This window comes from Echinococcus granulosus (genome assembly GCF_000524195.1).
Source record: "Echinococcus granulosus chromosome Unknown EG_S00014, whole genome shotgun sequence".
NCBI classification, from domain to species: domain Eukaryota; kingdom Metazoa; phylum Platyhelminthes; class Cestoda; order Cyclophyllidea; family Taeniidae; genus Echinococcus; species Echinococcus granulosus.
In genome coordinates, this window is record NW_020170394.1 from 319,521 (window position 1) to 335,394 (window position 15,874).

General features: G+C 41.6%; 2 protein-coding genes across 2 annotated transcripts; one reads left to right on the top strand and one right to left on the bottom strand. All coding sequences in view use genetic code 11, as the record gives it.

The window, feature by feature from the left end:
• Positions 1-6,162: 6,162 nt before the first annotated feature.
• EGR_02915 (hypothetical protein) lies at positions 6,163-11,224 on the top strand (the record flags this gene model as incomplete). Its single annotated transcript, XM_024492164.1, has 4 exons — positions 6,163-6,233; positions 6,275-6,345; positions 10,196-10,295; positions 11,131-11,224. 4 exons carry the CDS (start codon positions 6,163-6,165, stop codon positions 11,222-11,224), a joined length of 336 nt encoding a protein of 111 aa, XP_024353359.1.
• Positions 11,225-12,762: 1,538 nt separating this feature from the next.
• EGR_02916 (hypothetical protein) lies at positions 12,763-15,084 on the bottom strand (the record flags this gene model as incomplete). Its single annotated transcript, XM_024492165.1, has 4 exons — positions 12,763-12,957; positions 13,440-13,511; positions 14,249-14,389; positions 15,031-15,084. The coding sequence occupies 4 exons, from the start codon at positions 15,082-15,084 to the stop codon at positions 12,763-12,765; spliced, it is 462 nt and encodes a 153-aa protein (XP_024353360.1).
• Between the last annotated feature and the right edge of the window lie 790 nt (positions 15,085-15,874).

Here is a 15,874-nt window from a genome sequence, read left to right on the forward strand (position 1 = left end):
GAGGAGGTATGGACTACGATAAAAAAGGAGTGAATTTTAGAAAGAAAAGCAGATCGCTTCGAGTGAGAAGCAGATATTTGATATATGTGGGCTTAAGCAGACGTGATGTCTTCTAAATTCCAGCCACCGCAAGAAGACCCACGACGAGCGGTCAAAGGTCAATGGAAAAAGTTGAAGATTTCCTCCCATTTCTGTGACTTATTTATTAATATATATATGTAGTAAAGTAAAGTACTGAAATGAAAGTATCTACTGACCCTACAATACTATTGATAGCCCAAAGTACGTCTACGTTAATTTCCTTAGGCTTTTAGCATTACGGAAAATCGCTCACAGGTGGAACCAATTCTGTTTGAATGGGGCATTTTGATAGCCACTAATCGGCAGAGTGATACCATTAGAATGGTATTATTCACCACCCATGTGAATGGAGTACTCCCTCAAAAAAACTCAAATTTTAGCTGCTTTGGATTCCGTGTGGCGGTGCAGGGAGAACTAGCCAGCTTTGCAGGTCTGTGATGTGGTGTAGAACACATGCTGTCGGAGAAGCAGTGCAAAACTTAGCAGCACTAAGATCTTGTCGAGCGACTTGCTACCGTTTTTCGGCCCACCTCATTTTGCGTAAACATGTCCGCGCTTCCATACCTGTGACCGCCTTTTAGTCCACTTTAAAGGTATTCCTTTTCAAGTTTTAGGGACGAAAAGGTTTGTTTTCGTGGCAATAGTAGTTAATCTGAAAAGAAAATATCTGCATTTGAAAATTGGCTATTGGAATAATTTGCTGCCAGTTTGATTTTCAGTAAAATGCGTCTTGCGTTTTGCAACTTTTTTAATCAAAAAATAACAATGAAGATGAATAAAGGCGAAGAAGATGGGAAATGTATTTGGAACACACATTACTGAAGCAAAGCTCTGTGAGGCAATTGTTCCGAACCTCCCACGATGAAATAAGGAGATCGCTGATAATTTTGCTCTTCTTTTAAGAGATTCAGAAAAAAAGCATTGCACTCGCCGGAGCAACTGCATCTCTGTAGTCGATTCTGCAGAGAAGGGGCGGTTAGATATTTTCTAGGCAGATGATGCCCGTGTTCACATTATGAAACTTCCAAAAAGTCCAAAAGTCTTTAACTGTTTACGTAGAAATGAAAAACAACTGCATTTCTTTCAGAGTATCGCATATTTTCCCTTTACGAGGGTGGCTTCAAGGTTGGAGAGTTGGACTTTCTGCACTGCTTAAAAGGAAAATTTTCTATTTCTATAACAAGAGAGTACAAATACCTCCTAGAGGCCAAAAAGGTCTAAATTCTTTTCTTGATAATGAATAGGTGCTTAACAGTAAATCATAGCACATGGGTGAAGTGTAATTCCACTGTACCATCTCTAGCCAATCATTCGCTCACCTAATCATCACGCATAAGTGGAGTGATTGAAGTCTTGGCGTCATTCTTTCAGCACAAAATATGTTCAACGAACATTCAAGTCAGCAATTTCCACCTAAGATACCCAGTCGGGCTTGCAAACAATACAAATACAACTTCCACTTCCTAGACTGGAGAAGGAAACTCAAACTTGCAGTTTTCAGTACAAGTTCTCCAGTCCTCTTTTCGTAAGATCCAAGAAGATCAGAATGACACAATCTTCAATAAAACAACTACCATTCTTAAAGATATAGGATTTTACTATTATCATTAGCAAGGGAGATAGAGACATTGATCTCTTTACACATTGTAAGTAGTTGTACTTAACTCCATGTAAAATGAACGTGATTTCTGAGATACTTAGATAGCATTGCTAGCTAATTAGCCTTAAGCAGGATCCAACAAGCAAGTAAACTAATTATGAAATCTAAAGCGTAAACTGGGGCACTACTTGGGTGTCATCAACCCCTTTTTCTCTTTGCAGCCACCTTCTCCAGTTGCACAAACAAATCGCCTGATTTATTGCTTCGGGCTGCAGCGCGAGAAGGGATGCCTTGTCGGAGTCGGAAGCCATTGTGTATACAAACTTGCTAATTTTTCACTCCAAATAACAGGACTGCTTTTGTCTTCTACTGGTAGGCTCGAATATGCACCAGGGCTTTAATTCATCGAATTCTGCCTTGCTCTCTGCCTGATCGTTTAAGCATTTTCTTCCTAAAACTTTTTATTACCTTCAGCCCACCAATTAGCATTAAAATTCGTCGATAACTTTAGAATAGTCCTTTGTAAATTCACCAGCTGTTAATGATAAACCCAAAAGTTGTGTAACAGAAAGGTATCCCTTGAGATTGAACATGTTCACTATCACAAACCGGCACGGGTCGTATAGTATGGAAGTCCGACTTTACCGCCGATTATTTGTTGACAGTAGTCGGATTCAGTCTTGAACGCTTGCCATTTACCACCATGTGGAAGGACTGCATTTCACTGAGTCGTGTTTGAATCAGTAATTTACATTTAATCCTACGAATACCTATTTTAGGCGGCCCTGTAAATACTTTAGCGTGGACAGGATATAACGCATACGGAGCATGCGAACCGCATACACTTTGGATAGGTAGTGCATCTACCCCAGATGAAGTGAATAAAAGTGCCAAAAAAAATCGCATGTTGGGTTGCTCTTTCATGCGAATCAAAATGTGCGCCTTTTATGCGTTAGTGTAGACTACGGAGCGGACCAAAACTAAAAGTTACAAGATTTTAAACCATAAAGTTAAATATCTGCCTCCACATTTAGTGAGGTGTGGTACGTAAGTAGTGGCACCCTCAATAGGAAAAGTTAATTAGTTAATTAGGAAATCACAATTTTGCACGTCGAAATTTGAACTATCTTTTGTGGCACGAAGAAAGCTTCATCTACTCGTTTGTTTTCGTCAGTCTTAAAAGCTCTGATATTCACTGCTTAGTTTTGCAAAAAACAATTTGATGCCGATCTCAACTTAAAGGATTTGGAGAGTGCACTTGGCCCTTAACGCTTAAATGATGTGCCGTGTCTTAGTGAAACTTTTAAGCGGCTGGTGGCACTAATTTGGTTCACCCAGCCACTATAAAGTATTCGTTTTGCAAATTGCAGGGCTAAAAGCCGTTGAAACGGTAACTCCCCTCTATTTTTCAGAGCCCTGAGATCTAAGACGGAGGTTAAAATGGGGGTGGCGTACTCTCCTGCATCAGATTCCCTCATCCCGGAGCCCAAGTGACGTTTCAAAAGCCATGATTAAAGTTATAAAAAGGACGATTTAGTTCGTACAAAGTGCTAGTGGCCACACTCCACAAGGCGGAGGACGTAATTTACGTACAACAAGACTTAAAAAGTGACAAACGAACAGACCACCGGGGAGTTACCGCCTGCATATATCAAGCCAAGGCATCGCCCAAGAATAGCAATTCAGAGAGAGATGAACAACCTCGGGAACGCCCATGGTACCAAATGTCAAAGAAATACTTCGTCAAAATTATTTTTCCCTGCACCATGGTCTTAAAATTAACTCCTGCACCCAACCTATTCTGCCCTTCAGATGGGAAGGAGGATTGTAATGTGGATAACAAGGGTAGATTTGGTGAAATATACGGTGGAAACGAAATACCCATCAGAAAACAGAATTGGAGGAGAATCATTTAGTTTATGCTTGAGCACATAAATACAAGTAACTAATTCATCCATTCGCTCGAGTGTCATCCTCCGCATTATTATAGGAAAACTAGATTGATGAGACGGATAAGTTGGTGCATTGAGATGACAAGAGCATATGGCTTTGTTCATGAACAAGTATCGTTTAGATTTGTAGCAAGGTTTTCAATAGAACACTTGACTGGAGGGCTAAAAGGACTTTATAAATATTGCCGAACAGACTACTGTATGCTGTTGGCCAATCCAGTAGCGGGGTCCTAGCACTGAGAAAATTTACTACGCTTTCCTAAAGAAGTGTACGTAATCAGCGCCTTTTCAATGGGGCTGGATATACCACTGCTCCAAGTTACTTAAAATTAATAAATTCTTTAAATGCCGTAATTAGCTTTGAAAGGAAATGACCGTTAACACCACGATAAACTTCAATGTTTAACGTCGACAAAATGGGCTTGCTAAAATAAGTGAGCTATCACTGTTTCCCTGCGGTTTCCAGTATCTTGAGTTCTCAACCGGATACATGGACCTATTTTTATAAAATGTGTAAATAAGTCTGTGTTTTATTTACAGACAACGAGTTTTAAAGTATCTTCATCCATCTATTTTAATGACAGTGTCATTATGGATGGCTAGAAAAAGGGAAGCGACTACGCTCTTGTAAAACTAAAACAGATTGCCCATGCACCCAATAAACATCTAAAATTTTGCCTCCTAATATCGCAGGAAAAATAATACAATTCCCATGGAGCATGTAACTAGATGAAATTAGCGTCACATCGTGGGAATCTAACCTGTAAAGGCTATTCCCGTTCGTTGAAAAATGAACCACACGTCTTTATTCCAACGTCAACTAGGTTGCAAAATGGAAATGACCAAGCAGTACATCTAAACTAGTTCATTGAACACGCGTTCTCACATCCAATACATTGATAGAGACGCCGTTCATTTACATCAGGTGTACCTCATGCACCACACTACTAGCAAATTCGACCTCGAATTACTGTAGCCCTTCACCTTTACTTTTCAGTCACCCACAGAAACGTTTAACCATCCGATTAGATTACAAGTTCGTAAGACCGGCGGAAAGTTCATCAGCGATTATTTTGATTAAGATGGAATGTTTTCCTTAATCCTTTGGCACTAATTCATTTGTGCGTTTGAAAATGTGTGTGTGAATGTGTACAAGAAACACTTTGATGTCTCTAAAAAAATCTGGCACAAATGCTAATTTCAGTACCATGAGCACTCGTTAGCAGTAGCCGTTGGAAAAAAAGTATTACCCACCTTTCTAAAGATCTAATGAGGTTGTGGCCCTTTTTACCCACGCAAATGTCACGAGCAACTGTGATATCTGATTGATATTAAGGCGTGAGTAAAAAGCCGAGTCAAACAAGGGGCGCCGGGTTTGAGCAGCTCTGTCCCCAAACAACAGTGAGGTGTCGCATCATCCATCCGACTTGAGGTCACAATTAGATCACATGTCTAAGGTGTCTAAGTGGACTCAATTCGCAGGTCAAGTGAGTGACTCATCACGCCTCCTTACCCGCGAGACACAAGATTAATGCCTTTAAAAGCAAGACCACTATTAGGCAGTAAATATTTGCATAATATATATATATATGTCCTCTTTGAGACATTTCCTTTCGAAATCTTACAGATAATATATATTACTTCATAGCAATAGTGTAAATGTTAATTTATTGCCCTGCGGATTTTCGTTTTAATATATCGTGCTCATAGCTGAAAGTTGAATTTCCCAGTTTGAAGGATATCTACCACAGTGTATGCCAAGTAAGGGATATTAATCACCTAGGTTAGAAATTTGAACAATCGGCCTAATTATTTTGGAGATTGGAGATCTGGAAAAGTGCCACTTTAGCAGCCAGTTTTAAGTAAACTATCAGTGAAAAACAAATAATTTCTCTCTGAATTACGGGAGTAATTTAACACGGAATTAGTAAACATTCACTTACGCAGTTCCCATCGGATGTTCGGTGCAGATCAAGCAGTTTTTTTGAATGGCAGTCCAATATAATGTGTCCTAAATGCCTTTTTGGAAAGTGACTTCCTCCTTTTAAAGTGTAGAAAAGAGAGAACCTGCATTCAAGATAAGAATTATTCAAATGATATGTTGTGCTTCAGTTTCATGCAAGACCCCAGGATTCCTTCTGCAAACCAACATCCCACCTTAGAATTACGTTAATAAACCCCAAACCGCCTTTCATTAATACTGTACATTAAGGCGAATTTAATCGAAAAGGCTATTTGCGCTGGACGGCCAAAAAGTTTGTATGTACCAGTTAACCAGTGGGAAGAAAGATCCACCCTTAAAAAACAACAGCAAAAGCTCTCGTGCCTTGTATCCCTGCAAAACCTAGTCCTAGGATGCTTTTCACTTTAGGACGAGGTGAGAGGGCGATGTCGCCTCGTCCCATCCCCATTCGCCTTAGTACCTTGACGATATATTTTTGAGTGATGAGTATCACCTTTTCTTGACATTGGGCAATTACACGCGAGATTGACAGCTAGGGAATAAAGGCCGGAGAAAAATGGACATAAATGAGGCCAACTTTTCTTACTTCTAGCGATACAATACCTTATGCATTTCGAATGAATTGTGCATTGTATTGGTAGTTATTGTGTAATTATTTAATTTTTATTATAAAATTAGCACAAATTTATTTTGTTGCCTCATGAAAGGTCTAACTAGATGCTATCAGGGCATTGGGCTGGATACAAATAGTATGAAGTGCAAGTGTCGCCCCTGTGGATGTTAATCGGGAGTACCTCCTTGAGAGGGAATAAAGGTTCACTATGTAAGTACACAAATCGCAATCATAACATTTGCCTGGGCTTTCGCGACAATTTACGCGGTCGCTCATCCGTTAAGTAGTTCAGATGACCAAGATGGAGGCATTTGCCGCCTCCGACGTCCCAGCGGTGATTTCATTCAACCTAAATACTTGGTCACTTGCATAGCCGACTGTACCTTATATAGACTTTTGTTGCCGTCTATAGGCAGCACAAATTTGCCAGGATCTGAAATCTGGTCAGTTAGCTCTCTTGCACACTTCCTAAAAAGTTTTCATCCACACAAGAAGGTTGAGGCAAGGTGGAATAGTACTACTGCTATAGTGTGAATCGAAAATTTCAGTAGAAAATACGGAGCAGCAACTTTGCTTACCTTCGATAGTGTTCTCTACTTCGGAGAAAGTTTATTAACTTGTTTGCAGTTACACATAGCTAAAAACTTCAAATGACTACCCACTTTGATAGCTATCATGGCAGAAAAATACGCGGACAAGGGTTAAGTGTTGCACTATCATCTTATAAGCACCATTTCTGGTAAAAGTAGAGGACACGTGGCTAAATAGAAAATGGAATAGAAGCAGAATTCAACAAGGGTTCAGTTTATTTAAAATTGGCACATTTTTAATAAAGTTGAATTTTTGCGCTGCACACTACACACAGATAAGTAACGGACTCCTATATTCTCACAGCACCTTTCTTCTCCAAAATCCATAAGCCTTTTGGAAGGACAGCATAAACTTTCTGCAGGACTACCCTTTGGAAAGAGATGTTTAAAACACTACTTCAAATCAATGAATGCTTAATGGCTCTTACAGTACCCACCACCTATAGGGTCCTTGTATGGACCAAAAGTCTAGAGCTCGAAGCGGATAAGCCTGTGAACTCTCTGAGGGAAATGGCTTTGGAATGTCTTTACTCAATTATTTTGATATGAAAACTTTAAATGTGTGCGTTTGTTGAGACGAGTAAACTGCAGTTCATTCCTCCCTCGATAGTGCATCCACAAATTAAATACTTTGATAAAGCTATAATTAGGAGGCTTCTGGAAAGTAATGGATCACCGGCAATTTCTCTTTCGTTTACTTTAGTGGATTATAGATAGTGTGATGGACCTGTTTTACATGGGTAGTACGCTCAGTCTCCTTTGATCGCTTGCATACAGCAATAAGAGCGATGCATGTCGAGTTCATTGATGGCGTTAGAGGTCTGGACGGTCAAGTAGTTGTGGTCCGAGTTCCATCCCATATAGAGCTGAATAACGGGGTTCCTGTATGACTGAATTCCGAACCTTATGTTTTACTATCCACCTCTGCACAAACTCTGGGAATACGAATTTGATGCATCGCTTTTAGGTCCATTGCTGTAATATCTGCCGCTATCTCCTTCAATAAATAATGGTGCTAACAACCACGAAATTTCACTTCTTGCTCTCTGTGAGTATCACTGGACTGATTTAGCATTTTAGCCATTAACGTTAAGCTAAAAGTGCTTGGCCAAATCCCCTACTATTGTTACCGCTATTACACATTGTTCGTGAAGGCGCTTGTGGATGACTAAGCAATGCAAAGGCAACAGCACTTCTTGGTAAAATACACGTGATGTCTTGACACGGTTTTCCAAGTTAATGCTGTCCACAGCCACTGGCACCTCTTTCACAGCGCACACACGTTCATAAAACCTGAGAAAATAAATCGTATCTAGACAATCTTGCTTGAAATCGTAGTCACCATGCTTACACCCCCGTTCATGTTGCTAATCCCTGGTTAGGGTCGTTTAAAAGCCATAATTGAAGCTTACGACTCAATTGAATGAGTTTAGCCGAATGAATGAATCATCGGGATTAACTCCCTCAACCTCACCCCGGTTTCCTATCGCGAAGGTTCCATAAATCTATCCTTCTTTACTCAATACACAGCCATTTAATCCTTATGCTGTCTGGTTTACGATTTCTGATGCTCTTGTCTTGTATATAACTCCGACGGTGGTCTTCAGACCGGAAGACCATGCGACCTTCCTTGTGTTCCCACACGGTGACCAAACATCAATTTATGCCATTTTGTGTCTTTGTAGTAAACAATGGCTGCTCTGCAAAGACGGTGGGGATTTGTATATGAATGTCTCATTTGGCAGGACATTGGGTGTCCCATGAGCGTAGTCTCCTGCCAGAATATGACCACTTTCCGCCCAACCTCCAGTAAAAGCTAATCACCACTATTGTGACACAAGTAGAAGCAAATCGACCAAATCCTTGCTGCATTTAGTGCAAGCAATGGCTTCACGAATTTGGCAAAGTTTTAAATCACAAACGCCTCAGTTGTGAAGATGTCATAAAAGTACTTTCCTTTCACCTACAGACACCTTGCAGAGACAAGGCTTCCTTAAATTCAATTGCTTTATCGTAAATGCTTCTTTTTGATGTCAGCACGTGAGAGGTTTGGCAGTATTTTTCAGCTTCCAGCTAGTGTCAGCAGACTTTCGTGATGCAATTGGAATGCGCTGTGAGTGTAACAAGACCACCTACCGTCCTGATCTTAAATTGCGCTATTTTTTTACTTTGCTCAATGATAACGAATGTTTGGTAAAATATCTAATATCAAAGAACCATAAGATATAAAGAAGAACAAATGAAGGTTATCTATCAAGCCTAGTAACACATATTTTTTGAACCGTTCACTTCAAACTTGAATGTTTAATACCAAGGCAAGGCGAGAGTCATCACCTGGAGAAATGCCGTCAGGGGAATACGGAAGGTGTGGATGAACATGAAGATGGGGCAGAATCTTTGTCCCCTATCATCCTAGAGCAAAGCTTCTCGCGCGGCCACGTTTCTCAGGGGTTTGAGTCCCTGCTTTGCCTTCTATGAATAGGTCTTTCTTTTTGTCGACTAGCTAGTCCTGACTGTTTCTTAAGAAGAAGTTTTTCTTGCCCACGTTCGGGATTCGCTGCATGAAGGAGAATTCAGCTGTAATTATTTGTTTTTCAGCAATACATCCATAGTGAATAATTCTGTTTACAGTACAGCAAGCATAGTCTCCTGGATATAATATGGTGTGTACCTCAGAGGTGTGGGGAGGACTGTGGGTCGATGGTTTGTTTGGGAATTTCCAAAAGTGTGGTCGTTTACTTAAGGCTGGACTAAAAGACATTTTTCATTACAACTCAGTCAGCAACTAACCGATGATACGAAGGAAGTGAAGAACAAATGGATAATTTGGAGGTCGTTTTCATCTTGTTATGCATGACAAGTGGCACCCATTGAATCATTTTCCACTACGAATTTCTCAATTAATGCTATAATTGTAAGCGAAGTACTTCATCAATCACGTTAACTACAACTAAAAGTTATGGAAATATCAATCTCGAGTTAAGGCAAATTGCCAGTTTTGTGACTCACTGTCAATTTGCGAAACGATTTCTGGGCAGCATGTTCTGCCACTACTTACTACACCTTCTCCTAATTCTATGAGAATGCTACTAGAAGCCAAGTTGTAAATAGGTAAATAGAGACGTTTGAACCACATCTCTTAGGTTTACCTGATATTCTGTGGTGGTTCAGAATGAGAAGAACACGGTAAAATCTGCTGTACCAACGGATTAACGCACATCGACGCTTTGCAATACAAGCAAGCATTTCAAAGGTCTTTACAGGTTACAATAAGTAACTGCACTAACTCCTTTGCTCATCTGACGTGGATTCATTATCCACCGTCCGTTTAAATGAACCTGGTTTTATCTGTTTAGTGTACAGAGTGCAGTTGAGCTCATTTTAATTATGGCTTAGCTGGCAATTATGTAGGCGCCTATAAGAAAAATCAATTAGTTCCTCAAAGAAATCAGTTTGGTTATAAATTAAATGTCTTACCAAAAGCCCTCTTACACCAGTGATAAGGGGGAATAGTATGGGCTCTAAGATGTCATTGAAGATATGGTTGATGCAAAGCTCTTCAAGATTCTAGTGATTTCAGTTAGATTTTTAAGGTAAATGGCCTTGTGGGTCAGCAAGCAGAATCGCAGGGGAGGTCGACCGTTAGTAGTCGCAGAGCAGGCTGGAGCACCTTGTTTGCCCTTCAGACGAGTTTGAGGAAGGATTTAGGTTAAGAGGCAAAATAAATAAGCCAGTCCTTTTGACGGTATTTATCCTCCATGAAGGTGTGGGTCCCTGTTGATGGGTGGTTGGGCCGGTCAAAGCACGGGGCCCTGACCTTGGTGTCCACGCCCCCACAAGATGCTAGGGGAGGAGACAGTCAGCCCCAGTGGCCTCCAGTCTGAACCGGAAACCATGCGACATAGTGACGGAAGCATTTCGAGCTTTCCAATGGTGCTTCGCTTGCCAAGTTCCGAATATTTTTACTTGACACGGGGTTGTTGCCCAAAATGACCTGAGATAATCATGCCAGTTAGTGGGATTTATGACAAATATGTACAAGAAAGGCAAGCCAAAAGTGATAGTCATGTTAACAAGGTAAACTCTTCGAGCATTCTTATCTGCGAACGCCCTTTTTATACAAATTAATTTGTGTGGGAAAAGGGGTCCAGTACTTGTAGGGCAGTGAATGGAACTGCAAAAGGATATTAAAATGAATTTTTATTGCCTATATTTTTATGTGCGCGCTAACAGTGCAGGTAGCATAAACCTGAATGTGGTTCAATCTGTCTGTGACACATTTGAAGCGCTTAATTCCTCGGAGGATACGTCAATTATTTAATGCCAATTAGATTATTACAATATGTGTTACAAAGTTGGAATTTATATCCTAACATCATTATATCAAAGAAGCGATCTGTGTTTCGTAGGGTACTTTGCCTTTAAGACGAATGTTGCATGCTATGACATTTCAAATGGGATTATGGTTAGAAATCACAAGTCAAAAGAATCAAGTATGTGCGTCTTCGTTTTTTTTCATCTAGAGACCTCGAGACAGCGTGAATCATTGGCTTAAATGAAATAGTTGATAAAAAGAAGAATACGACGTGCATTCCAAACGGATTCGATTCACCTCACCAGCCCAATGCTTTGGGCATATCTGTAGTCAAGGTATATACGATCCTCGCGTAGCCAATATGGGTCGTTCGGTGGGAGAACTCTTCAAACCGTATCGTGCTACGGCAGTATTTTTTAATAATTGAATTTTAACCATCTTAGCTGCGTCTCGACTGTGTCATTTCACAAGCAACTACTACTTGAAGACCGTTTGCATAATTTGTACAAATGTTCAACGACCAGTGCTTCACTCAAACCGGTCTTACGACTGCAGTAATCGGAATTGTACCCACCCGGCATAGATCCTTCGAGGAAGGCTAGAGGTATGAAGTCCTATTATGTGTAGATACCCTAGGAATCTTGAATTGCTCATTTCAAACTAAATGAGTAGAAAATAGCACATGGATAGTAGTACCGAGGTTCACTATCTTCTGTATGGGCGGATTCAATAGAAAGCCTTGATCCTCTGTAAAAATTCACATGTGAAGCCCGAACTCAAATGGTAGTACCAAGTTAGTGTGCATGAATTTATGCAATTAATGTGGAGCGGCTAATTCAAGGAACTTTATTTATCCGAATTAAAAGTTGGGTCAGCTTTCTTACTCGGTGAAGAATCCAACAGAAATAATACTATATATTGTGATATTAACCACCAAATCTGTAGCAAAGATGTTGACCGTCCTAGTCACGCAAAAACGTTACCTCTTCTATGGATAGGGCATATTGCACCTTAGGGAAAAGCTTCCTGTACTTTAAAACAAGCTACTGTAAGTACATAATGGTGCGCAGGGTAAGTGATCTACTGGGTAAAGCATGAACACCTCCCCAACAATTGCATTGTTCTTTTGCTAAGAGATGTACCTGTAAATGCATTGTGAGCCCCAAGTTTTAAAAGCCCTAAATTTGATTCATTTGTTCTTCACCTTCAAGTAATTTGAACTAAACCGTTTACAATTTTTTACCCCTCAGTGTAGTAAGCACGATGTTAGAGCCTCGGAATACTGATTGGCACAATCAAGTAGAAGGTCATAGGATTTTTTAACTATTCAAACTATGGGGAATGTGGATTCACTTTCACCGCTCTAATTCAATTTTACAACTGGGGCTGATTTAACCGACGACTAAAATACATTGGTCACGACGATTTGTGTAAGGATTTCAGTCTTTGTTACACAACATACCCCATAAATGAAAGTTTTAGGTTAGATCTTTTCAAGCGTCTACTAGGATGAGAACCACATCATTCGATGCATGGTAATCTGCCTTGAAATTTCCAACTCCAAGGTCTCAATTAAAGACGACATAGGAGAGAGACATGAGCATTTCCCATTCGAGAAGACTTGGAGTGACTCACATAAAGAGGTTAATTAAAACAAATTTACCGGTTCGCGAAAAATACGTGTGTCAGATTCAAAAAACAGCAGGAGCAAAGGCACATCTTTTGCCTCCTCGCCCGAGCCCTGAGTGGAAGACCACCCGGGTTGGGGAGCAAAGCCGGGTGAGGCGGCCTTTTTCTCGTCCTGGTACTCGAGTGTGCGTGCGTTCATCTTCTTCCTCTTCCACTGTCAAAAGCATCATGGCCGAGTGCCGTGCATGTGAGTGGACGCGTGAATGTTGTGTCTGTGGTGGGGCGGGAGCTGACAGCACCACAAGCACACAACTACAGGCAGCTTACAAGCCGCACCTACAGAATTGAGACTGTGAAATCAGCTTCCCGATGTGTCACTTCCCCCATGAATCACCAGCAGAACTCATTACAACAAGCCCTGTAGGATGAAAAACGAGACAGCAAGCTGCTTGTCTACTTTGGAAACTCGTCTTCCAGAGATCCTAAAAGTCAGGAATGTTCCGAAGACTTGGCTGCCAACTCACTATATATGCATCCAAGTCACACTCACTGCACAGAAAGGTCCCCTAAGCTGAATCATTGAACCCGGCTTCGTCCACAGTCGCCTCATTCAAGCATCATTTTCGGCTAAAGGCGAAATCATTAAATGCAACTTCTAAGGGGGTGAAGCTGGTTGAGTTTACGTGTAGTGCTGACGTTACTGCTACTGCTGCTGGTGATGATGTTGACGGAGATCAGCATATAATCGGCAAACGTTCTCTCACCTTCCTGTTGCAAAAATAGATAAACGCACGACCTACGCATTTCAAGCGGCATTCTACACACAGATATCAGACTCAAGATAAAGTAAGATTAACCTACCATGCTTGACCGTTGCTTTAGGTTCGATGATTTTGCCTTGTGTTAAGCATTGGTTAATTAAACTGCACTTGGTTCCTTAAATTTAGGGAGACAGGAGAACTCCGTCTCCAGAGACACAACCCAGCACATTCCCCTGTAAGCAAATGAAGTTCCTTGTCTTAATTTGAGTGTGAATTAAAGGCTACTTTTTATCCTCCCGAAAAGTATGTATTTGCATTCAGTCGGTGCTGCCGATTACACGCATTTGCCGGGTCTAAATACATCGGCTCCACCAGACAAGTTAAAAGTGGGTTTCGGATTTCAACGTTTAACAAAGTTAGATATCTCTGGGATTCGTGACGGCTTATGCCGCCGTAACACACTTAAAGACGTATTTTCATCAAGGCCCAAAGATAGAAGGTGAGACTGCATAACTGCTGCAGTCAGAAAAAGGACTTGTCTGTCGCCAGCCTATGCCCCCTCGCGCCCCGCAGTTCTGGCGCACGGCGAGAGCACTCAAGGCAGTGCGTCATTCCGCCACCAAAACCCGAGCCATTGACACCTGAGCCCTCTGATTGGTTAGTGTGACTAGCACGGTGATTGGGTCATACAAACATGACTCCCGAATGCGCAAGTGGGTGCACTGTGCCTGCGCACATACGTACGCACGCGACCACACAGGCGTTCTCGCCCTCGGCCGGCTTGCGCCATCCCGCCTTGTATTTCGCTCCATCAGCGGCATTGCCTCCTTCGCCTTCTCTGGATGCGGTGTCTCTGAGGTCCTTCAACTTGTCTCCGAATGGTCTCTACTTTGTGGATTATAGCCCTGCTCTTCGCTCCTTTCCTCCCTTGCACACATGGTGAGTCCTTCGCTTACCAGATTGAGCATATTAATGCATTTGTCACGTGGATGATATGTCGTTGCCCTCATTTTTTTCTTCGCAAGACTTGACTATGTTTACGTATTCATAGCCCCATTGGGAAATAGTCTATCTGTACAAATGCTTTGGGTTGAGTCAAATGCGTTGCCATTTGTTTCACACCCACGGGCACAGCCCATTGAATAGGCCTTAATCCCGTGGGTAGTCTTCTATTGTTCTAGTATTCTTTCGCATCGCGGAGTGAAATCCCGTACCTCCTACTCCGCGCTTTACATGGCGATTATACAACAATTAGATGTACACACGACCTTTTCTACTGCAATCTCCTACCTTATTTGATTTTTGTGTTGCAAGGAGAGGCGACTGAACACCCTTTATATCATCACTTTGTCTCGAATTCATACGTCGTTTACTGTTACCCCTATTCATGCAGTCCTTTTCTTGCGTACGATTTTTTTCTCAAATCACATGGCGCTATCTCAGTAACCCGCGATTCTGTACGTATAATCCTGATGTATAGGAGACCCGGCAGGCACACAGTTTGTTACAGAGATTTGGGTACCTACTTCCACAGGCTGGCGGTATGAGCAGGAGGGAAGGGAGGAACGACCGTTAGACATGTGGGTGGTTTCTTTCCTGTGTACCCAGTCGTGAGCATCTGCGACTGTCAGCGTGTCTCGAATGTGGATCACGTCCGTTTCCAATCCTCTCCCAATAGATCACCGACTTCGGATACATCTGTAGAGGATTGTATACGAGTCGCGGTGTAGTGCACTTTCAAGACGTGAACGAGATAGCGATCTAACGAATGGTTGAATGCTTGATTGTATATCAGGGGCAGAGACGCGTGATCCAAGGCTCACCCCAGAGAGGGGATGGAAAGAGAGGGGAGGTTACCATCTGTACCCTCGACTCTTTAATCGGTATATCAGCCGAGGTTTACTAATTTATGGCCCCACTGCACCTCATGATTACGGTCAAGTTGAAGGAGATCCACATAAAAAGTTCCATAGTTTAGCTGTGCTCTGGTGATTGTGTGTAATCCTCACGAAATGCCTGCACCTTGGCACAACATGGCTGATCTTGGAAGCTGCATATTTATGCACGTCCACTCTTTCTTTTGAACTGAGCTGTTACTTCTCGCGTGTCCGGGTTTCGGTCGCACACAACTGATCATTTGGTCTATTTTGATCTGAGACATAGGAAGATAGGTGGTGAAATTGTTTCTATGGCTTGGGGAATGTAGTGGTGGGACAAGGGTCTAAATTCTTTTGGTCTGCATGTAGTCTACTTGCAAAGTGTACAGTTCGTGTTTTTTTTTGGGTTTTCACTATCTATATCGCACAACGGGACATTGACTACCCCAAGTGCAAGTTTTTTTAGGGTTTAGGGAAAACCCGTTTACCCTTT